Below are 24,202 nucleotides of genomic sequence, written 5' to 3'. Positions count from 1 at the left end.
ACTAGAGACTTCTGCCGGCCGATGCAGCTACTTCTGGTTTAGAGCTCCAGTCACTTGAATCAAGATAAAATTATTTAATTGTGTGGCTTTTCTATACTTTCCAAATGTTATTGTACTGAACAGATCAAATGCTGATAGTAAAACAAGTCACTTCATGAGGATTGTAATGATTACCTTATAGCTTATCTACGATAATTTCTTCTATTTGCTTATCAACGATATTGAAAAAGAATGCAACTGGATGGAGAATCTTTTATTATTTATTTTAGTTCTTTTCAAAAGAGAGACTTTTTACACATTCTTCCATTAAAAATTGTTTCAATTCTTACCCTGAAAATCTAATACTGTTGCAACCCTATGATCCACTGATATACAGACATCTCTTTCATAATGTTAAAGTCTTTTTGGGCCCAATGGCATCATGTAAAATTTATCTGAGCATAAAGACTGGAGGCAAGGGAAAAACTATCCTAGCTCAAAAACTTCACTCAAATATTTGTACTTTTCTATTTGTGTATGAAACAAACATGATAAATGTTAATTAGTAAGGTTTAAGGGTCATTAGTAGGCATGTTTTTGAACTCTGGGGAGGCTAGCTGTCAAGCATGGCTACTAAAAATGTAATATGCTAAAAGTTGTCTAAAGTGCTTTGTAATAAACTTGTTTACAAAAAAAGAGAAGCCACCTACCCAAATCTTTGTCCTCAATTTAAAAGATGAGCTGGTAATAATGCATTGAGGGCAAGTGCCTCAAGCTGAAAAGTGAATTTCATCTAATCCGTTTCCTTATCTGCGTAGTCATATCCTTATCCTTATCTTGTCTGCATGGTCCGGAATTGGTCATTTTGTGTAACAGGGTAGTAAAATCCCAAGTTAGAAACATTTCAAAGAAATCTTTCACAATATACAAATACTAAGTATTTCTGGTTTAACGGATAAGAGCAAGCCAAGACTTCTCTGTTTCACAGAAAGATCTCATTCTGTCTTTGGTGAAATTGGACCAGACATAGTTCATAACAAGCAGACAAACTGTAACGTATCGTTTTAACTAGTGTCACAATAATTAAATCAGTTCTTGTGGCTTTATGACAGCTGGAGTGAGAAGAAGTTTAAGTTTCAAACAATTCCTTTTTTGGGCAGAATAAGAGTGCAATGGAAATTTACAGAATTTCTGAGAGAAAGACAAGCGATAAAAAATGTACACACGTACAAGGTATGAAATAATAAACTAAAACTTGGTCTAAATATACTAAAATCAACTCCTATGCAATGCTATCTTTGACATTTGACTTCAAAACATTCAGGCAGCTTTTTAAAACAACGGATTGCTGTTTGGATGCTCCCTGACCGCAAGACAGAGAGAAGGGCCGTGTATTTCATTAACTCTGGCTGAATAAATTCATCTGTCCCCGTGTGCCTCTGGGAGTCCAGCAGCTCATTTCAAGGCAACTCTGAAATAACCCCATGCCAAAACATATCCAAACCAGCAGGAAATGCTTGTTGTAGTGCTGTCTTTGCTCGCAGCAAGAGATTCTCTGCAGGGACTGGAATTGTTTTGTGATCACTGCATTAGCGTATCATTGTTCGAGGGATTGAAAACTTTATTAGAATGAGAGAATATTAGGTTGGAGAGGTTTATGCTGCATTTGCCCTCACAGAAAGAACATCTCTCTCTCTTTGGGCAAAGGTATATGAGCTCTTAAGTGTTACTCTGTTAAAAAGGCAGTGTATTTTGTTGATGTTGGATTGTAATACTATTTTAAAAATAATAACTGTGTCATCACTCACCCCCTCTGTGATATCTCATCTTAGCTACTGAGCACTTACAATGTCCTCGATGCCGATGGCATTCCAGCTTTGCATGATGGGTAGGAAGGAGATGAATGTGGGGATGAGCCAACAGCCGCTGAGCATCACTGCCACCCTGACTGGGGTCATCTTGTGTCTGTAGACCAGTGGCTGGCAGCATATAGCGTAATACCTGGAATAACACCCACACGAGTTGTGTACTAAAGTGCAGTTGTTGAAGAGATGTAATTGTAAACAGAAAACAAACGTCAGTACTGTTTCAATCCCAAATGGATCATACGAAATTTACAAAATAAAATTTATTACACTTTTGTATAATGTCTTACACAACCTAATCACTAGAAAAACATGATGACATTGTGCATTTCTGCGAATCACACAAAGGTTACTTTTGCATCTTATTATGTAGCAGATATGTTAAAACTATACAATGCTGTGGTTAATATGAGGTCAGGTTAAGGAACAAAACCACTTGGTAAAGGTTGGAAAAGGACATGTTTTGCATTGGGCACAATTTGCATAACCACTTTTCATGGCACCTAGCTGGAAACACTGTGAGGCATAGCTAAAGAAACACCCACAGTTTGTACCTAAAAAGCTGCAGTAAAAAATTGTCATGTGTCCCTAAAATTTGGGGCTTTAAAACGGCAGGAAAAAGCAATGAGTACCTAAAATTCACCCGTGTTTGGGGTCTAAAAAAATGGCGGGAAAAAATTGACAGGATGACTTTTTATCAGACTTATTTGGGCAAAACTCTCTTTAAAGTGCTTCTTCCTTTGTCAGTGGTTTTCAGTGTGAAAGAAGTTAAAATCCTCCCCATCATCTCTCTTACACACACAAACCTGTCCAAAGCAATGCAGCAGAGGTGCAGGATGGATGCTGTAGTCAAAAGGACATCCAGAGACGTTCGGACCAGGCAGAAGATCTCCCCGTACCGCCACTGGCCGGTGGTGAGCTCGATCGCAGCGAAGGGCATCACCAACAACGCAACCAGCAAGTCAGCAAACGCCAGCGACACAATAAAGTAGTTTGTCTTCTTCTTTCTGAGAGGAGAGGAGAAAACAAGAAACAAGTCAGCATCAAAAAATCATCGACAAATATCGTGGGTAAAAGTTCAGTGTACTGTATGTTGTACTGTACCATCAAAACTACAATACACTTGGGTCTCTAACCTGTAAAGGTGCTGCCCATCAGTAAATGAAGACTGACTGTTTATAAGATTAAAAAGAAAAGAAAAAAATAAATGCTTTTATCTAACCTTTTCATGTACATGATTTATATTTTCCCTTAAAACACACACTTTGGTGCAGTTTGACTCAGATTTTAGACAAGTCATCAAATGTCACAGGAACCAAACACCAATCTACCTGAGTCAGAGGGCGTCTTAGGACAGGATTGTTGTAATGTGAGTGCTTTGACATTTGGTGAGTTCCTTCCAAATCCTGGGGAATCTTTGAGCACTGTTTCCCAGAATGCATCTCAGAAATGTGTGTGTTTTCAGTACAAATAGCAGGAAACAAATGCCCTCACTCTGACTTTTCATTTTTGTTGCACTAATCTCACTTCTTACTTTTTGCAACAAACAAACCAAACAAAATGATATGCTAAATGATGATGCTAGGCGTGTTATGTACAGATTTTACTAGTTGCAGATAGCCCCCTTTCACTTCTCTCAGACTTTAAAGCCAGATCAGACAACAAATGACACCAAGCTCACCGTAGGTGTCTGTCCCTGCAGAGTGCCACCATGACCAGTAGATTGCCAAACACTGTCATGATGATAATAATGGAGAGAAAGATGGTGAGAACGATCGTCTCCAGCGAGCTCAGGAATTCCTGCTGCTGCTCCTGTTGTTGTTCTGTGTTTATGTCATCCAACAAACTGCAAAAAAAGAAACCCAACAACAAACAAACCATCACTTTGAAACACTCATATATCACATCATGTAGGGAAGATTATATTGATGGCAGAAAGTATAGATATAAAGGAAAAAAGAGAGAGTGATTACATGTGACCACATGGGCCAATTAAGGGCTGGCTACATTATTACAACTTTATATATCTATAGTTTTTATAGAATTTTGTAGCTCTCCAGTAGTGTTCCATGTGCATTCAAATCCAAAGTTTTAAACTCTTGCCGAAGTATGAGTAAAGTGTTTTTTTTCTCCCAAGCCCCCCTTCCCATTTGACCTGATAGAGATTTCTGCATGATTATGTTGCCACATTAATATATCCATGCACTAATATGGACTGTGTAAAAACTGTAAACTCCCTTTAAAGAGGGCAACATAACAGCTCGTTCCCTGTCAGAAAGGGATGTCTAATGGCAAGGTTAAGTGGTAAAAAATTGCTTACACAAAAACTAATACTGATTTTTTAAAAATAAAAGTAACTTTTATTCCTCTTTATATGTTTATTGTATGTTCAATGTATGCACAAAAAAATCTATTATTTTTAAGTGAAAACCTACTTGGCAATATTTTCTATTCTGACTCTGATTTCTGATTCTGGAAACATGGAAAAGAGCACAGATGGACCCATTCTTAAAAAAAAATCTGAAAAACTTACTGTTGAGGTGATGTTGTGGCCATCACTGGTCATCTGCATAGAGGTCAGCAGAGGATAGTCCTCATCACCCCATGCTCTGGCCCTGTACACACACACATACACACGCAGATATACACACACACACACACACACACACACAAACACACAAACTCGTGATATATTTTTGCTGGCACTTGCACTAAGTCTACATTTTTCTGAAAATAGAATCCAGCTCTCATGTACAGACGGGCTGGTTTTCTTTTTGTTTGCCCGTCTTGTCAAAAATGTGATATTTGTACCTCAAATAAGTAACTGGATCATGGCTTGAAAGCGTGTGATATGTGGAAGACAAATAGGCTGCAGCGGGCAGCAGCTGTCTCCGCCAGATTCCATCAGCATGTTAGTTTGTCTTTGTAATGCAACAATAATACCAAGCTTTAGTGAGTACCACAAGGGAAATACTCCTTTCTTACTCCCATCAAGGAAGATCAAAGATCATATATAGGCACCTGAACAGCACCTCTGGGGCTAGTAGGAATTTGGCAGATCCTGCCTCTCTCTGATGGACAGTCTGTCTGACCCTGATCTTATCTGGTAAATAAAGTAAACATATTGATTTTAACAACGAGAGGACAATTAGTTTACAAAAAGACACAGTTGAAGCATTGACTCTGGGTATTTGTCCACCAGGATAATGTTTGACCTTTTTTTTACATGGTCAAATCAATAACCTCAGATTTAGATCGGCGTCCTACTCTCTAATTAAGTCCAAGAACATCAGTGGTTGCACCTGACATAAGCCCCAAAAGACAAAGCCATATCTTTATGGCATCTTTGCTTTCTCTCTGATGTTACATGTGGGTTGAAAGATCAATATGTCAATTATTATTACCTTCATCTTTCGTCTGCAATTTGGATGTTATCATGCCCTTGTCATGCTTTATTTCTACCACCTTTTTCATTCTGTCAGCTGACTGCTGTTTGTGGATTTTACAGTGCACAGCTACATATATGCAGCTTTGCTATTGGCTAAAAAAAATAAAAATAAGAATTACTGCCTTGGGGGTGTATGTCTCTGCAAAACAGTCAACATGCAGTTACAGTTCACATCCATGACTGTCTAAAGTCATTCTTTGAAGGTATTCATGACATACTTTGTTGACTAGAATGGGATGGACGAACAACCCATAAACATTTTTTTAAAAGAGAAAAAAACCCATAAAAACTGAATATATTAAACTGAGGAGGGAAACTTCTGATATCTTTTTAGGAATGCGGAAATATGGAAAAAAAAACATTTTATTTCAACAAGTTCAGTTATCTTATCTTCCATTGTGTGGTGATGGCAGTTTTGAAAAATATTTTAAGAGGATATTGATATCAACCCAAACTTCAGGCTGCCAACAATTTTTTTTGTTACAGTGTGCTTTAAATAAAAAAAAATAAAAATCTGTCATTGTTCCTCATTTCTCTTCACATTTTGTATAATGTTGTATAATTTTTAAGACCAAGAGTGTACGTCAGAGCCAGCCGAGGCCATACTGAGTCATTTCATAGTAAGTATCTGCTGTTGAGGAAGAGCAGGGAACCTTTCATCGGTACAGTCGTAGATGCCTTATCATCTTTAAGCACCTATTACAACATCTGCTGCATCTCTGGCTTTTTATGACGGCTGTCTGGCCTTATCGCACTCGAGGGTCAATATCATCTGACAGACTGTGACAGCCGGTTATCCTGCCAGCAACTAATACTTCCCGCAGGCAGATCACCGATTACAGTTTGTCACGTCTGCTTCTCATCTAGTCCAGTAATTCTCAGTTCTCTTACCTGGTGTAAGTGCACTGTTGGCTTTGATGCAATTTGAACTAAACACATCTTTTTTATCTCGACACTTTTATTGATTATTTTTAAAGCATACATTAATCTTGGCATACAAAAATGAATTGTCTCAATTCAGAATAAAGACAGTTACAGTACAGGTCAGCCTTGATTATTTTGCTGGTCCCAGAAACAAAAACCCAGAGAGGCCCTGACCTTGTCAACAGTTCTTCCAGTTCTGACGTGTTGTGTCTTTGTGTTTTAGACATATACGTAACATTATCTGGGTTGTGAAATTGAGCTGAAATTGAAACAAGACAGAGGTGACAAATTTTCTATCAACAGCTCCACTTCCGTTAAAAAAAAAACACACCATGTAGACGACACCAAAGCCTCATTGTACTTGGCTGAAGAGCAGACATACCATTTGTACTTACATCAGCCATAAAGACACAATGTCCATTTCCTGAACAAATAAGGACCATGGACAGATTTCAAACTGCTACCCCCATCTTTGAAAGATCAAGTACCCAAACTGATGTTTTATGATTTTCAGTTTCAGGGGGTACGTGGAAAGTTTGTGGAATTGTTCAACTAATTTGAACAAAACTCTGAAAGATGTTTTGGTAGATAAAACAAAAAAAAGTCCCCACACTTATGCTTGGGAGACAAAAATAAAGACACTGGATTACAAACTGGTGTGACGCTGATCATTTAGTATATTTATTTTTATAATGACCAGTAAATTTCCACCTACAACAGGCCAACTGCACAGCACACGCCACCCACCAACCTGAGTCAGTTCAACCTGAACACCACATGCTCCTGCTGAAAGTTTGTGAGAGCTAGTTAAAAAGCAAGCAGAAGTTGAAGTTAAGATACAAAGTTAAAGGTCATGAGAAATGGTTGAAATATGCAGCTTCAGCACATTGAGCAGTAGTGGCACAAATGCAAACCTAAAATCCATCGAAAAATGAAACAAAAGAGAACAACCCTGAACATCTACAAGTCTAGGATATGGAAACATTTTCTAACATTATGCACTAAATCACTTTATGGAAATCTATTAAAATGAATACTTTTGGACTGACATAAGAGTCCAGTATGATTTAAATGAATTAGAGCTAGACTCAAATATGTGACTATTTGGACATTTGTTCACTGGATGAGTATTTTATTTTCAGTTTTAGGATTCAGATTTGATGACATTAGGCTATTAGAAATTATAAATACATATATATCTCAGTTTGTGATTCCCATACACTGATGTATTTGCTAGAACCTCAGCATTAAAACAAGCTGTTTTGGTGTTTGGGACTGTTAAACAGCTCAGTGTCGGATGTTTGCCGCTGTGGCAGTGTTAGCTCATGCTAACCGAGCAGATGTTGGATTGACTGTTTGCTGGGATGAGATGTTCCTTCATTGTAACAGAAACACTGAGTCTCAAGTATGAATCCCAAATTTTAAATTTAATGGACCTAGTTTCCAATTTTGCACTCTTGTCAAATTTCAGAACCTCGGACTTGGAGCCTATTATTGTGAGCGTTTATGTTCAGCAACCCCAAATCCCCTGGCGGAGGCTTTGACTATTTGCTCTTGATTAATATTGAAGCTCTGAAGCCCAAAAAATAGTACTGGATTGCATAGTATTACAAGAGGACGCTACTTCTTTAGTCATATAGGGTTGTGATTGTGTTCAACCCAAACTTCAGGCTTCATTTTTTTTGTTATTCTTTTTGCTATAATGTGCTTAAGAAAGAATCTTTCCATATTTTCTGTTTCTGGTAATGTGTAGGGATATTTTACTCAAAATATGAGTGAGGCCAAGAGCCTACATCAAAAATATGTATTCAGGACATCCCTAAAAGGAACTTGGCTTTATTACATGTAATTTTAACAACCCCAAATTAGTGTAATTGTTTAGTATATCTGCTCTGCCAGACAGCACAATACAAAAAAACCTGCATCATAGAGAAGGCAAAGATACAATTAATTGTGAATAATGTACAAAGAGAGCTTGATAAGGCAGATCAAATCCTACTTACTTTCACACCTCCACTTAACTGGTCAATATACCAATGTTATAAGACCTACCCAGTACGTGATTTGACGCACACTGAAGGCTTTAGGTGCCCCTGACCCCTTGGGCCACTGTACACAGAAACACTGATTATACACCCAATAAACATAATTAAATGTCAAGTTGCTGCAGGAAAAATTTGGTTGAACACTGGTGCACTGCTCAGCTTACATTCTCATTACAACAAACAGTTTTTAATATAACTCTGAAAAATGATTGCATCTTTAACGGTCTGCAGAAGAAAATGCAATAAGCATTATTCTCTCGCATACACTGACACACAGAAATCATCACTGGATAACAAAACTAACACTACCCACCCTCGTTCCCGTTGCTCACTCAGTTACTCACACATCGGATTCTAAGGAATGAGAAAATATTTGCTCGATCTGAATTTCAGCGACAGGAAAAAAGAGAAGAGAGAAAGAGAGAGTGAGTAAGAAGGGAGAGGAGCTGCTCTCCTGACAGGTTTCTGCCGTCCTCCTGTTTGATGTGTGTCCAGGAAGGCGTGTTTTCACAGCTCACCGTGTCCATTTCACATCTGACTGACACGGAGTTGAACAGAACAGAATGAACTCTGGAGAGCACAGAGAGCGACTGGGCTGCTTTTTGTCTATTTTTAAAGTCCTGTATTACCCACATTGTAATTATTACTAATCAAAACACATTTCTTTTGAATTTTAGTTTATTTTTATCATCATCCTTAATGCCATCATAATTGACTAAAACTGTTCCAATATTAGCAAAAACTGCTGATTGAATAGCATTGAAGTCTAGAATGTAGAATGGAAAACTGGTAAACTGCTATACTTTTAGGCCATTTTACATTTATTCATTTATTTAAAAGGAACATGTAAAGTTTGAAACATAAATGTAACCATTTGATGCACTGTACCAGATTATAGTTTAGAGCTAAATCACATCTGCAGTCCCTCGAGCTTAACATTAACTGAACATCAACTGTTTTTGGTGAAAGTGTTGTTAAAGTTTTTGCTCTTTAGTTACTAAATACAAAATAGAGCAGGAACTGAGGAAGCAAGGAGGGGACAGGTGGACAATTGAAGGAATCAGAGCAAATGAAAACACAATTTTGTTCTTTAAAAATCCGTTAATTTGAAAAAATACAGTTTTTTTTTTTATCTTGGTTAATCTTCACTTTTAAGGTGCCGCATGGTATGAGGGAATAAACTTAAAAATGATCAAAATTCTGACTGCTTGCTTTTTTGTTAACAGGAATTACTTGTACTTTTACGTGCAATACTTAAGTACATTTAATATTTTAAAATACTTTTGATATATACCGTAAATATCAGATACTTTAAGGCTTTCAATCAAGAAATATTCTAATAGGTGACTTTGACTTCAACCACAGTCATTTTCTAATGAGAAATCTGAACTTTTGCTCAAGTATGGCTTTCAGGTACTTCATCGACTACTGATTAAATACAGAGTGTACTACATGGAAGTGTAATAATAGGAATATCTGAATTGAGACTCAGCAGTGATTTCTCATAGATAGATAGATAGATGTAAAATGAGATTGACTGATAAACAAAAACAAGCCAGCAGACAGACGATGTAGGAGGAGTGACTGACTCATCTGATGTGAGCTGTAATTAGAAGATGTTCACTCGCCATCTGGGAGACTTCCTGATCGTCTCGGCTGCACAAACTGCCGACCTGATGCATGTTGGACAACAGGCCTCGACTTGAATGAAGATATGTTTGTGTCAAAGACGTCCCTGGAAAGATGAAGTTGTCTCCTGGTGCTATGACATCATAATCAGCTTAGCCTTGCCTTCAACATCTACCACATCACTCTATTTCTGTTGACAGGTCAGAAGTATTTTATATACAGTACATAAGCCTCTAACTCTCAAGAGGTGCACCATGAGATCAGTTAGAAGACACTAGGTGTCCTGAAGATACTAAAGTGCATTTCTGTCTGTGCTGCACCTGGATAACACTCTTAAATTGTATTTTATTATCCAGTTTTTACTGATTTTACCCATTTTATGCTTCTCCTGTGATTCAGTTTCCAATCATTTTCTGGGACTGCATTTACCTCTCACTGTGAAATGTGTCTTTTATTGCACTTTACGCCACAGCACACACACACACATACACGCAAAATTCCAACCTACATGAGAATGGTTTACCAGCAGGTGTACAGAAATCTAAAGAATAATTTGCAATGTGCCGACTCTTCACAGTGTGCCCAAAAGTGTGTGCTGAGATCGTTTGTGATGTAACAAAGTCTAAAGTTGCAAATCATTTTAATTTGATTAAACAGTGGTATGTTGTGACCATTGTATCTCTGTTAACACAATAAATTCAGCTAATTAAATGTAATTAACTCTCAAGTCACTTGTTTTCTCACCAGGCGGGAAGTAAATACTTCTCACATTATCTCACACCTCAGATTGTGACCGTGTGTGTTCATATGCACATTAAGTTTGTTTGTATGTGGAGGAGGAGTTTCTGGTCCCGTTTCCAAGGAGACTGAGAGGTATCGAGCTTCACAGACACTCCTCCTGTAATTTTATATGTTTGAGTATGGAAGGCTGGCTCTGAAACAAACTCCTGCCAGGGCAGATGCTCTCACCTGAGGCTGCGCTGTAAAGTGTGTGTAATGTCTATGGAGTAGCTGCTGATCACTGTTGATATACATTAGAAAGGCAGGATTGAGAGATAAGTACAATATAAAATGTCACTGCCTATAAAAAGACCATCAGCACTATATGAATTGATCCTGCCCGTGTAGCCAAAGCCTGATATGGCTTATTCCTCTGTGCCATAGACCGCCACTGTGTTCATTTGCAACACATCAATGAGCCAGACTGTTGCACTGGGTGACAAGCACGTGGGTAAAATAGTCTATTTTGACTCAATCCCAAATTCACCATCCTGGTGCTGTTGTACTCACCAGAACACCAAAGGTGTATTAATCATTCACTAAAAGTACTTTTGTAACATTTTGTAGCTGTTTTAGGAGATTTTGCCCCTTTTTAATGCAGTTGTTTAGGGGTAACTTTGGTATTATTCAACCTGGACCCTTTTTTCCCATGTTTTTGTGTCCAAGTAACTAATTGGAAGAACATTTTTTTTTAATTGGTCCACCATTGAGCAATAATGATTGCATACCCCACCAGACTCTGTTTAAATAAACAGTTATTTTATCATCCTAAAAGTTTAGTCATTCCTTCATGTCAGACTGTTAAAAACATGCATGCGGTTTGTGCAGATAAGAACCTCCCGTTCTGTAGAGCTGCATTGCATTATGGTCTACTTTGCTGCTATTGCATGTGCATTAAGTGCTCTCTCTGTCTCTTCTACAGTGAATCTTGTGCCGCATTATGGCACTTTTTCTTTTAGGTCTGTCAATATTTTTGGAGAGCATCTTTAAACATTTGCGAGAAGATGGTATGATTAGAACTCAACTGATGGAGGTGTTGTTTACTCATATGCTAAGACCTGTAAACAACACCAAACGCCAAGCTTCTTTCTCCATCTGAAGCCCTGTGTGTTTGTGCACAAGGATTATGCTCGTTTTTAAAGAACCATTCACACACCCCACGCAAGTTCAGATATAGCGCAACAGGTTGCCGCTGACTGGTCCCCGACTGTGCAAAATCGCAGGTGTCACCAAACTGCCTGGGACTGCAACTTCAATATCAAAGATAATCACTTCTACTCTTCTACACTACGACGAAAACAGAATCTGATCTCTGAAGTCATACTGCATTAAAATTGAGAACAGATACATCACAAGTTCAGACTCTCTTCACCTCGATTAACTTTAAGTTTGTGAAAAGATGACAAATATATTTTGCCACCATTTTTTACAACTTAAAGTACAAACAGAAAGCTGAACTCCTGTCAGTTGAACTCAGCAATGATAAGACAAAAGCAAAAACACCATCCGGTCTCTCACACATGCACACTGAGCCAAGAAGTTTTGTTCCGACAATATTATGTTCACTGACAACAGCATCAGGAAACAGAGGAACAGGAGAACTGACAAACATGTGAAGTCTGCTCAAGAGCCAGTTGGTTGGTTGGTTTGGCCAATTTAAAACCATGAAATAACTTCCTACCACCAGAAACAGCAGCCAGTGCACCAACACAAAATCGCCTCTGATTGGGTTGAAAACAGCCTCTTTAGTAGAATCATGTAATACAAAACTCCAATAAATATTAAAATTTTAAATCTGTGGTGGAAAGAGCATCTAGAGTGTACTGAATGTCACTAAAAGCCTCTGTGGAAAAATAGTTTGAAGTGGTCTCTCAGATACTTGTTTTGTTTTTTTTGTTGCTCATTGCTTTTTGATGTTGCTGTGTTTTCTTCTCTATAATGCTCAGGGATCACCTGTCAATCAAATAAATATTTTTTGCATGTGTGCTTTTGAAATTTCTTTTCTTTTTTAAAGATGATGCTCTTTTTTTCTGTATAACCACAATGGATGACACTGCACATGCAACCAGCCAACTTTAAGTTACTAAGTGATGGTTTACGATACTACAACGCATTTCTTCTTCAGCATAAAAGAATATTTCCCTCGACATGGTAATTTGTATGTCAGTTACTCACCAAACATTTAATTCATAAGGAAAACTTTGTTTTTCTTGTATACCTCCATTAAACCGAAGAATCCAAAAACTGAGAAAATGTCTTTAATTCAAGTCATAGGGTTTAACAACAGTAAAACTAAATCAAAACTACTGTTTACAATTTCTCAAACGTTTTTGAGTTGATTTAGTTTGATTTATTCAGTCGTATGCTCAGTATTTCCCAAACAGATATTGTGCCTCGCTAAAGATGAGAGCTGCTGGTCAACTGGATTTTTCTGCTGTGTTTGTACGCTTTCAGAGGCTGGCTGTTTGCTGCTTCCTGGTGCTAGGGCTCTGCGTGCACACCTGCTGCTCATTCTACGCATCAACTGCAGCTTAAAAACCCTGGATTCACACTTCCATGCCACCAGATTGTTTCTCACTCCTCACAGTGGTACTATAGGCTCTGACAGTATCATTCTCTGATGTTTTGGGGTTTTGACAGTTAGCTTTTTTTTCCATTTCCAGTGCCTCATTCTTCCAAACTCCAGCAACTTAGCCACTCGCTGCCCAGCCTCTCACCACCAGTGCCTCCAGCCTCTTCTCAACTACTTTAACTGCAGCCACTCGCCACCAGCCTCAGACTCACTGCAATCTGCCTGCTTCATCCACCTGCACAACTCTATAAACTCCTTTTTACCCCTTTTTACCCTTGATAAGCGGGTCTCGCTCTTGGGTCCACTTTAAAATCACAGTAAACTGTTATAACAAACAAAAAATGACTGATGGAAGCAGCTGCATCACATTTGAAGCCTATGCTTCTACAAACCACGCCCACCACCAGTACATGACAAATCCACCAGTGTCACAGTTATATGAACGCTGCTGCAATGGGATATTATGGTGAATTAATATAAGACAAAAGCTAGCAATAATCCACTTTATTCTTTTATTCTATTCATTATATATTTAGATGTACCCAAACACTTAACTGCCTCTTTTCACCTTACACTTACACATCATACTTGGATTATACTGCAAATTGTGTGAGAGTTTGTGATTAAATGTTATACAGTTTTGCTGTCGTAATCACAGACCTCTATGACTTCAATTCAACAAGGATTTTTCGTTCACCAGAGGGATGCCAGAAAAAAATGTTTCTATCACAAATTCAACATAACACATGTTGAGTAATCGACATACAAATGGCCATTTGGGGGTGAAGTATATATTCAAAGCATATCTACACAGCAGATAATTTTTCTTCTCAGAAAAAAAGAGATACCAGAGCAATTTTATCTATAGGTGGAGGAAAAGAGGACATTTCTGCAGTGACAGCACAAACCTTGAATTCACTACCTGCTGAGCCATTAGCCTGGAATAGTTGCTGTAATGACACATCGTGTTGGACAAAGTCTGCTGAGAATTAACTCATTATCTCAACCCAGGGTCTTATGTAGAGGGGAAAAAAGACCGGAGATGCAATACGTGACAAGTTAGGCTCCACTTGCTGACTTTGTGTCTTTTTGAGTCCACATAAGCTCTGTAGATGTGGCATGTGATGTGCAAACAGGACGGTTAATCTGGTGGGTTTTTATAAATTACCAGTAGGTGAAACAAGCAGCTGAATAACCAAGCAGCATCTGGAGATATTTTTTCCAGTTAAAAGACCATATTTGGCAACTAAAGCGAAGAATGATGAATTTGGAGAACATCCACAGTGGCTGAAGAACAGATTGTTTCCCAAAGTGATCTGACACTGACACATTTAAAAAGTGTTTACCATAACAAACTTAAAGCTCAGTCATGTCACATGCGAAAAAAAACAAAAAACAATTCTTGCTTCTGATATCACTAATGACTAAGAAAAATGGCACATTCCTTGTATATGAAATTATTTAGTTTCAAGCACTGGAGCAAAACTACACTGTAAAATCTGACAAGTTGATTTTACTTGAAACAATCTAGGAAACTGATTTTCTTACAAAAAAGGAAACAAATACAGTTATTTATCTTACTTTATGTTTACTTTATATCTGATTGTTAAGTTTACTTAAAATGTAGTCATATTTAATTAATTTTGTAAAGTTGTTGCAACTTAAAAAATAAATTAATTGGCTTGTTCTGTATTTATGCGTACTCTGTTTTTTTCTGACTTTTTTTTAAAATACAGAATTTATTTTTCATCATGTACAATCTTTTTTTCTGTCTGTGTGAACATTACATCTAATTATGGTGTATTTTCTTCATATGGACCCAGAGAGAGTAGCTGTTGCCTTTGTAACAACAAAAGGGAATCTGAATAACTAATTAATAGCATTGTCAAAGCACAACAAGTGAACATATTACACCCAGAAACTGTATGTCCACCTGCTGCACAGCAAAATGGACCTGCTGGTCCAACAAGGTTGAACAAACACAAATGAATAATGTCACCTACAATTACTGAATATTCAAAAACCCTTCACTTATCCTCACTTTGAAGAGGCGCTGACTTCTCCATGCATTCACTAAATCACACGCTACCCTGCTGAACGCATGGCTGGAGCAAGATGCAACTCAGAGCGGCTGGAGCGTGTCCTCTGAATGAAGCTGTGTGGGTGAGGGTAATGGGTTGTGAGCGGGTTGTGAGCGGGTAATTGAGCGCGCTGGGCTCGTCACAATAAGGGTGCAAGCTCACAGGATGAAGGGAGTAAACGCACTGCAGAATAAAGTGAATAACACACAAAGTTACATGCACACAAATGCGAAAGACAGGCAGGCTGTGGAAATAAAGCTTCTACCCGAGGCCATCCCCCACTGTGTGCCTCCCCATGGATTTCGTTAGGACTGATCAGTTTTCCACTTTCTCATAGCACCACTGTCCACATCAATATCTTCTTCCCTTCCGCATAGATGCTGCCAGGAAATCATGCTTAAAATATGTTCAAGGAAGCAATTATGTGCCAACCAATAAAAGAGAGAGAAAAAAAGCTTCTTCCTACATAGATTTAACGCCAAATCAAACAATGGAAATGATGAAACAGTTTAAAATCTGAGACTGAATCCTTGTTGTTGATTCAGTCTCAGATGTATAATGGTTAATTTCAAGGTTTGCATAGCCACCTTTTCAACATACAGTATATAGATCCAATTATTCAAAGAGAACTCCCAACAACACATAAAAATCTTGCTCCAGAATTGTGAACTCGGTAAACTGTTGTGCTTCGAATGGTTATAACAAATCAGTGGCCCTTTGTTTTCATATAAATTCATTATTTACTTTTATTTTTATTTAATTTTGTCCAGCACCAGTGAAGAGATGGACGTGTTTGAGAAACACCCCCTCATCTCACGGAATAAATGGTCTCATTCAGAAACATCTTCCTTGTTCCCGACAAAAGAAACTCTACCGGTCTCTCTGCTATTTTCTTCCTTCATTAAGTTACTTGTATTCAGGAACCTCCAATACAAGCCTGACATTTAATTCTAGCTGCATGAAAAGGAATATATGGAAACTGCCACATCAGTGTGGAGGGCCAGCAGCTAAGTTTAACTTTCACTTCTGCAAACGACAGCTGATATTATCTACTGTGGATAACTGGAAATGAGCATTGTGTAAGTTCATTGTTTTGTGTAATATTTTCATGCACACTGATTTATTTTGGCATTTATAAAACACTGGTAAACCTAGACTGTGATCAAACAGTACTAAGAACTGACAAAAGAAACGAGAATGGTCGCTGACGGCCCATCAGCCAGACTGGGAAATACCTTGGGAGATTTTAAATTGTAGATTTTAAATGATAGCACAATTTTAGCTTTAGAAGGTCTGCAAAACATTCTGGCGCATGTTGAACATTAAGCAGTTGTTCACCTTGAGAGTTCAAAGGCTCCACTCACTGGGTGTCCATCATATCAATTTCAGAAATGTCTACACTTGAACACCAGGAAAAATGTTGGCATTTCTGCAAATGTACCTTATTATGTAGCACATACAATGAAACTTCACGTTTTAACAACACTGTAGTCCATGTTTGGTTAGGTACAGGAATAAAAAGCACTTGTTCATGATCAGAAAAAGAAGACCAGTGTGATGTTTTGACAGCGTGTTATGTGTGCGACCCCCCATGGGAGATTTAAAGCAGCTAACAGCAGTTCACGGCTAACTCAAAGAAGAGGAGCAGCAGCCATATATGTCCGCAAACAAAAAACAATGAGGTCCAGGAGGTCCTTACCCTCTGAGCAGAGGACGAGATAAGCTGCAAAATATCAGAGACAGTAAATGATTGCTATTGTCATGTTAATGTCATTATTATTGTTTAGAAAGGGCAGAAGGGGCTGCATTGTGCACAACTGCACTTTTTTACTACTCTTGTTCACTAAGCTATTACAATAATATGATAATATCAATAAATCAGCTAATACTGTCAGCACTACCAATCAGTTTTTTGAGAGTAAGTGATGTAAAAGTAGCTGTCTGTCATATGCCAGTCAAAAAAATGAATAAAGCTATTAAACAACATTATGGCTTGCAAGAGTATTGCTATAACAATTCCACATTTCTCCTTTCTACACCTAGACCTGCAGAGCACGAGCACTCTTGGTCAGGTGAAGGTGTCGTTGTGTGTATCTCGTTGGGTGGAGTTAGAGTCAGACACTGCTTGTTTTTTTCCACACTGGACAAAAATAAACAGCTGCAAATGGCTTAAAAGAGCCCTAATATTTTCAATGGTGCCGATTGTGTTTCAACAAACCATGGCAAACAGAAAGCAGAGAAAGGTCTGGATAACTGGCACAAACGTTAAGAAAAACTGTGTAATAACCCTTAAGAAAAAGTGTTTCCATACTGGATCTGCAATAGAACCAAAACACAGAGCTTATATCAGTATTGACATCAGTGTGTTTAATTAGCTAATGCCCGTACGATAACTTATCTCTGTTGATAACTAAGAGGCAAAAAAGTGGAGACGGATATGTTGCTCTGGCTGAGGTGACACTGATAATGAATAAGGCCCAGTTAGCCCTGGGAATCAGGCTAATGAGTCGGCGTGGGTACAGAGGGCCTAAAATTAGTCTAAAGGCGGTGGCTCTCTCCTCAGTGTCCACAGGGAGTGGTCTAATAAGGACAGGACAGAAGGCAATAGCAGGGACAAGAAGTTAACTGTTTCTAGTAAATGCAAAGATCAGGGCTGACCCCCTAAATCAGTTTTTCTATGACTAATGCACTGTTTTACCTTCATTTGCCAGAGGCAGGTTACTTGAGTACATTCACTATCTCTCAACGTCAGTTTGCTTCACCTGCCTGATTCATTTACAGATGCTCATACCTGGAGAGCGGCCACGGCTGCTTATGGCTGTCAGCCACTTTTGGAATTATGTGTTGCATTTTTGGATGGGACAGGAGTGCTTATTTGCTCCTAAGATAATAAAAAACAGATTTTAATTTAATCCACATTCAACTTTTTTTTGCAATAAATGGTCTAATAATGGTGGATCACCATGACTGCTTGTTTTCACAAATTGCCTTTTATCTGTTTTGTCTCTTTCCCAGATGTTGCCAGGGGTTACACAAATGGGACCATTTATTCCTGGGAAACAACTTAAGGGAAGATGAGTGATGAGGATCTGTTGGTTCTTACTCTCAGTGCTGAATAGGACCAATGCTGTGTGTTTTAAGGATTACACGGTGTGGACTCCATGTAATATGTTTTGTACGTGTGGACAAGCCAAAAGATGTTGGCAAGCTAATGCTGGCTTGGACAAGATTTAGTGAGAAGAGGAGCCATGACAAGGGAAAGCAATGAGAGCGATTTATAACCAAAGAGGGGATTTAAACAATGGCCCAGGGAACTGCTTTTGGATGACACCACAAAATCAGCCTTGCTTAAAAAGAGTACATCCCATATGATAACTCAGATATATGCCAGTCTAATTAAATATAAGGGATGTCTTCTTAATATATGTTATACTTCATACTTAAAAATACTGTAGGCAAGCAACCAGAACAGAGGGAGCAGGTTATGATGTGATGCCTGGGCCAGATGTGTCACAGTCTGCTCTGCCTCTCTTTTGCTGCTGTGGGATTTTTTCCAATTACTACACCCCCACCTCTCTCTCCATCAGGCCACTCCTCCTCATCAGCCCCATCACCTCCACCTGGTGTTCCTAGCTGCTCTTCATCTTCAACCAAGCCAAGCTTCAATCAATTAAGCAGCAGCCTCACTTCACTTTCACTATTTTCTAGATTGTCTTCACTTCCATGCCGGACCTTCCAGCACTTACTCTCGGACTGTTTTCCTGGTTTCGACTTCACTCGCCTCTGACCATCTCCCCTCTCTTCCCAAGTAAATCTAACAGCCTTCTGTCTCCAACCATGAATCTTGCCTGTGCACTTCCTGGTTCTTGTCTGCCTGTGGCTGTGTGGTGTTCTATTGATTCGGCTACATCGAGAGAGATGTCTGTCTTCGGAGCCTCCTGCCGAGTGCAACATCTCCTCCGTGTGAATTACGCTGTAGTTTACTGTTCTGATGGTACATCGATTCCCTGCCTGTCCTTGTTGATCCCGCTGCCTGCTCCTACTGGATTTGTCTGCTCCGCTGCCTGTCTGCCAGACCCCAACTCTGCTTCCTCCTTGACTACAAGCCCTGCCTAGCCCTCTCTGGAGTCCCCCCTCTTCCCACAAGCTTGCTGCTGTAAGTGTTTCTGCAACTTACCTGATACATTCACCTGCCAGTCCGCTCCATGTTCACAATTTCCCCACTCAAACTCTGAACTATCACATGTGAATGTGAGCTCAACCCGGTCTCTCTTCGAACTCTGTTCCACCCCAGAACAAACCAACAATAAATGTTTTTAGGCAACACATCGGTGGCATTGGCAGCTGCATCTGTGCCTTCCAAAAGTAGTGTTTTTTAGAGAGATGTGTTTTATTAGATGACTGCCAAACTACAGACCACTGCACTAGTCCACACTGACAAACAACACTAAATGTTATTTAGCGAGACATTGGCAGCATTTCCAGCTGCAATTGTGGAACCAAAAGCAGGGTTTTATTTTTCTGTGGAAAACCAAAAAAATCTGTGGCATTTCCAGCTGCGATGGTGCCATCAAAAGCCAGTATTTATTCTACACATTGGCAGAAGTGCCAGTGGTGATTATGCATCCAGAACCGGGTGTTTTTAGCAGGACATTAGTGGTATCTCTAACCATGACTGTGCCACCAAAAGCGGCTGCTTTTTAGCAAAAATATTGGCGACATTTGCAGTGGCAACAGTGCTACCAAAAGTGTGTATTTTATGCCAAAGCACAATCTCTTACTAATCTTCCCAACTAAAACCAAATGCTGTTGTGTCTAAACACAACCACAAAATAACCAGCACTGTTGAAAAGTGAAGAAACGTCAAGCTCAAGATATATTCACGACAATATATTACATATCAGTGGTTTGCAGAAACGCACAATGCAAACATCTAATCTGGTAGTTGGGGTTATCATGTTGAGCTGCTATTTTACTTTGAAAATACTGAATTACATCACTGAAACTGGAATTAATTTAAGAGAAATCCATAAATGAGACCCTTATTCCACTGGCCACTTTTGCAATTTCACTGGCCAAGTACATACAGTATTTTATCCAAACTTGCGTCATCCTTCATAAAAACAACATGTTGAATGAAATCTCATCAAATGATCTCTGTTCAGGATTGTCTGACATATACTTCTCCATGAAATTGAGCCAAATATTTGTACTTGTACTTTTTTTTAAGCTAATGGAGAACTTAGTGCAGCTGCACTTTCACAAAACACAGTAGAGAGGATGTATCTCACTGACATTGCCAAACCCTTTTGTTTTCAGTAAATTAGCATGAAGCAGGCTCAGGGTAGGTCAGCTATGATAAAGGTTAGGAGTTTAAAAACATTTGAAAACACCTGCCACTTGATTTCTACACCTCTGCCTACTAGAATACAACAACAACTGACTTTCAATCTACTGCTACTGGGAGCAATACGCTCCCTTCACAACTTTTCACCATCTCTTTTTTGGTCCCTTCTCTTTATCTCTTTCTCTTATGCACATACACACACACAAATGCTCACACAGTGTAAACAGTACAATCTACAGTTTATCAGTGCAGTTATCTCACTGTTGTATAGAGTGGTGTTTACAGTCAATTAAAAGCTTAATCTATTGAAAAGCAGCCAAATATACACCAACAACCGTCTCTCCCTTCTGGAGTGCATCTGCATCAGTAGATGGCGTGTGTATGTTTGTGTGCATGAGCATCTGTGTGGATACAGTAATAAGTGTGTGTGTGGTTTATGTCCCTAATAGAGAAAGTATACTGTAATAAAGTAACAAGGACAAAGAAATTGCAGCACGTCAGCACTGAAATGTCAGCAATCACTTTATTGTGTTCGGGATAATTGAACAACAGCGGACCTTTTCATGTTGCCCGACAGCCAGCAGACATTTTTTTTTCTCGATGTTGACGTGAAACAAACTCTAACTAATCTTTTCATAGAAGTCTCAACAGGTCAGCAGACCCTGCAATGACTGGACAGATGCCCTTCATCTTTTATGTCCATGGCTGATGCAGAGACACAAATTCACACCTTTGTATCCAAGACTTCAAGACTGAATTATTGTTACTTTTTGTTGTTAGGACTGCCACGTGTTTGACTCCCTAAAAACCCAGTATTTACAGTTGTGTGCCTGATTTCATGTCTGCTCGCATTAAGTCACCTCGTTGGTTTTTGGATAAGCTAGCAAAATCATAAAAACATGTTTATTAACCTAATTTTTGCCTTAGCCCCAAGATTAAACCAACTAAAAATCTCATGTCTAACTGTAATTCCAAACAGATGATAATTTTTTGTTATCACTGATTTACAAAGATACACTTTGCCTTTTGATCCTTGTGTGGGCATTGGCTCCCTACCCATGTCAGATCAGATATTAAGGCACTTTTGATGACCTACAAAAGTGTCTGATCTCCTTAAAACTTAAGGATTCAGTCAATCTCTGCTCTCAGAAGACAAGGCTCCTGTCTGTCCTTAGAGTTCAAAAGAGGTCAGCAGGCCATTCAAGCTTCTCTGTTGCTGGACAATCAGCCATCTTAGGACCTTCTCTCTCTCTCTCTCTGTCTTTGTTTCATTCCCTTATCTATGTAAATGATGGGCTTCATATCGGAGAGGAGGTTGTATGGCTACACCTGAAAACATCTTCCTAGATCCATTTCCTTCAAATATCTTTTCATTCTGTGTATAATTTTCATCCTTTGGGTCATCTATACCGTAATTTTATATGCTGCCATTCTTTGTAACCTGTTATATCACACCTATTGTACGTATGTTTACCCATCCATACTCTCAGATGGAAACACCTCTCATAAAACAAGTGATAAGACCTCAAGTTCAACCTAAGTTTAACCCCTTTTGTAAGTTCTTTTGAATGTGTACTTAGTGTAAAACAAAAACACTATCTGTCTTTATGCAGTGTTCGCTTTCTGCATCAAATGTGCACATATTAACTTTTTCATCCTAAAGGCTATTACTATTGCTATTACTATTGCTCTACTTGCATAGAATCTTTAGAACACACTGCACCTGAACCTTTTTATTTGCATAAAATTCTGCACATTTATATTTTAATGGCTTACAAAAAAATAAAAAGCACTACAAGTAGTAAAATCTGAGACATCTGATATTCTTTTAAAGGTTAATTCACAGTGCTAATAGTATAAAACTGATGTGTATTGCATTTGATGATTTAAGATGATTTAAGATTAATAACAGACTGATTTACCACTTGAATAGCCATATCTGTGTAATTAAATAAATGTGACAATGACCATTACAAATATATAGGCTCTTGGTTGGCGACAAAGACATAGTGAAGTATATATTTACTTCACTTACCATATATTATTTTGAAGTAGGCTATATAGTGAAGTAATCAGAGAAAACATTATAATTCTCATTTCCACATCTATATATTTTTTTTACCTAATAGGCCTAATTAAACTGTCATTAACACCTCGACACAGCAAAACATCCTACAAAAATGTGTCCAATAAACACTGCTTCACTTCTTTCTGACTGTCAAAAACTTATTTTAAAAACATCTAATGTAGGCTGCTCACTCACCTGTGCCGGGCTCCTCGCCTCCGCTCCTCCGCTCCAGGCGCCCCAGCGCGCGCTGCTGCCTCTCATATTCCGACTGACAAAAAGAAAAGACTCTAAGAGTCCGTTCTGCACGAGCTGCAGATGAGTGACACTGGCCGTCAGTCCGCCTCGTGCCATTGAGAGAAAGAGAGAGAGAGAGAGAGAGAGAGAGAGAGAGAGAGAGAGAGCGAGAGGTGATCGGGGCAAGAAGCGTGTGGCATTAAGACAGAAAAGGTTTACTGGTCGGTTGGTCAGTCTCAACAATGGAATCGCAGACTCTTATCAGCAAATTATTTGTATAGTAGGTATAGTTTTCATACAAACAGACTGTAACACAGAGTGCCAGAAAATAAGGAAACGCTATCATAAGTGAGGAAACACCAAAGGCAGAATCAAACCTATAAATAGAAAGATTAAAAAATAAATAAATAAATAAACCAACAAATACTACTACTACTACTACTACTACTACTACTACTACCACTACTACTAATAATAATAGTAGCAATGATAATAATAATAAGATAAATAAGTAAAATACTCAAACTAAATGGCAAAAAACAGCACAAAGTAAAATAATAAATAAACATGTTAAAAATGATAAAATGATGTATGAAGCAGTAAAACTGTGATATTGATTTAGAGTGTATTTAGAGGAGCAGGAAAATATTTTAATTGGTGTTCTCCTATCAAAAAGCTTAAGTGTGGAATAACACTTCTTGTGACGTTAACGCTACATTTTGGGAATTCATTCCAGACACACAGTCTGGAAATTCGAAAAACTACCAGTATCCATCTTCCAGCACCTCAAAAGCTCATAAATAATATGTAATATCTGTTTAATTCACTGGTTCCCAGCATGGGTTTCCCGACTCCCGGTAGGGGTCACCAAATCGTCACAATAGACTTTTTTCCCTCAGAATTTTATTGATTTCTGCGAAGAAAACAAAAGTATTATTGCAGACTATCAATCAAGACAATTTATTTAAAAAAAATCCCACAATCAAAGCCCGAACATAAGGTAAGCGATATGCCGATAGCTTTAGATGAGCCTCATCCTGCAATTAAAACGTTTGTCTCCGTGTCCTTTTCAGTCTCTCGCGCTGAGTTCTCATTAGGCTATCCCATTTAAAAAGCACAAACAATTCAAATTCAGTTTGTCTTTAAAGGCACTATAATGAATAAGTTATTATTATTATTATTATTATTATTATTATTATTATTATTATTATTATTATTGTTAATATTCTT

At 38.4% G+C, this 24,202-nt stretch overlaps 1 protein-coding gene across 1 annotated transcript in view; it reads right to left on the bottom strand.

The window, feature by feature from the left end:
• si:dkey-247m21.3 (5-hydroxytryptamine receptor 4) overlaps positions 1-22,991 on the bottom strand; it is a 46,389-nt gene extending 23,398 nt beyond the window's left edge. The window contains exons 1-5 of the mRNA XM_042509386.1: positions 22,934-22,991; positions 4,378-4,459; positions 3,526-3,690; positions 2,651-2,851; positions 1,827-1,980 (exon numbers count right to left, since the gene is read on the bottom strand). Coding sequence (XP_042365320.1) covers positions 1,827-1,980; positions 2,651-2,851; positions 3,526-3,690; positions 4,378-4,400 — 543 coding nt within the window. The 5' untranslated portion in view covers positions 4,401-4,459; positions 22,934-22,991. The remainder of the gene's footprint in view (positions 1-1,826; positions 1,981-2,650; positions 2,852-3,525; positions 3,691-4,377; positions 4,460-22,933) is intronic.
• Between the last annotated feature and the right edge of the window lie 1,211 nt (positions 22,992-24,202).

This window comes from Plectropomus leopardus, chromosome 20 (assembly GCF_008729295.1).
Source record: "Plectropomus leopardus isolate mb chromosome 20, YSFRI_Pleo_2.0, whole genome shotgun sequence".
In the NCBI taxonomy this organism is placed as follows: domain Eukaryota; kingdom Metazoa; phylum Chordata; class Actinopteri; order Perciformes; family Serranidae; genus Plectropomus; species Plectropomus leopardus.
This window is presented reverse-complemented; position numbering and strand designations above follow the sequence as displayed.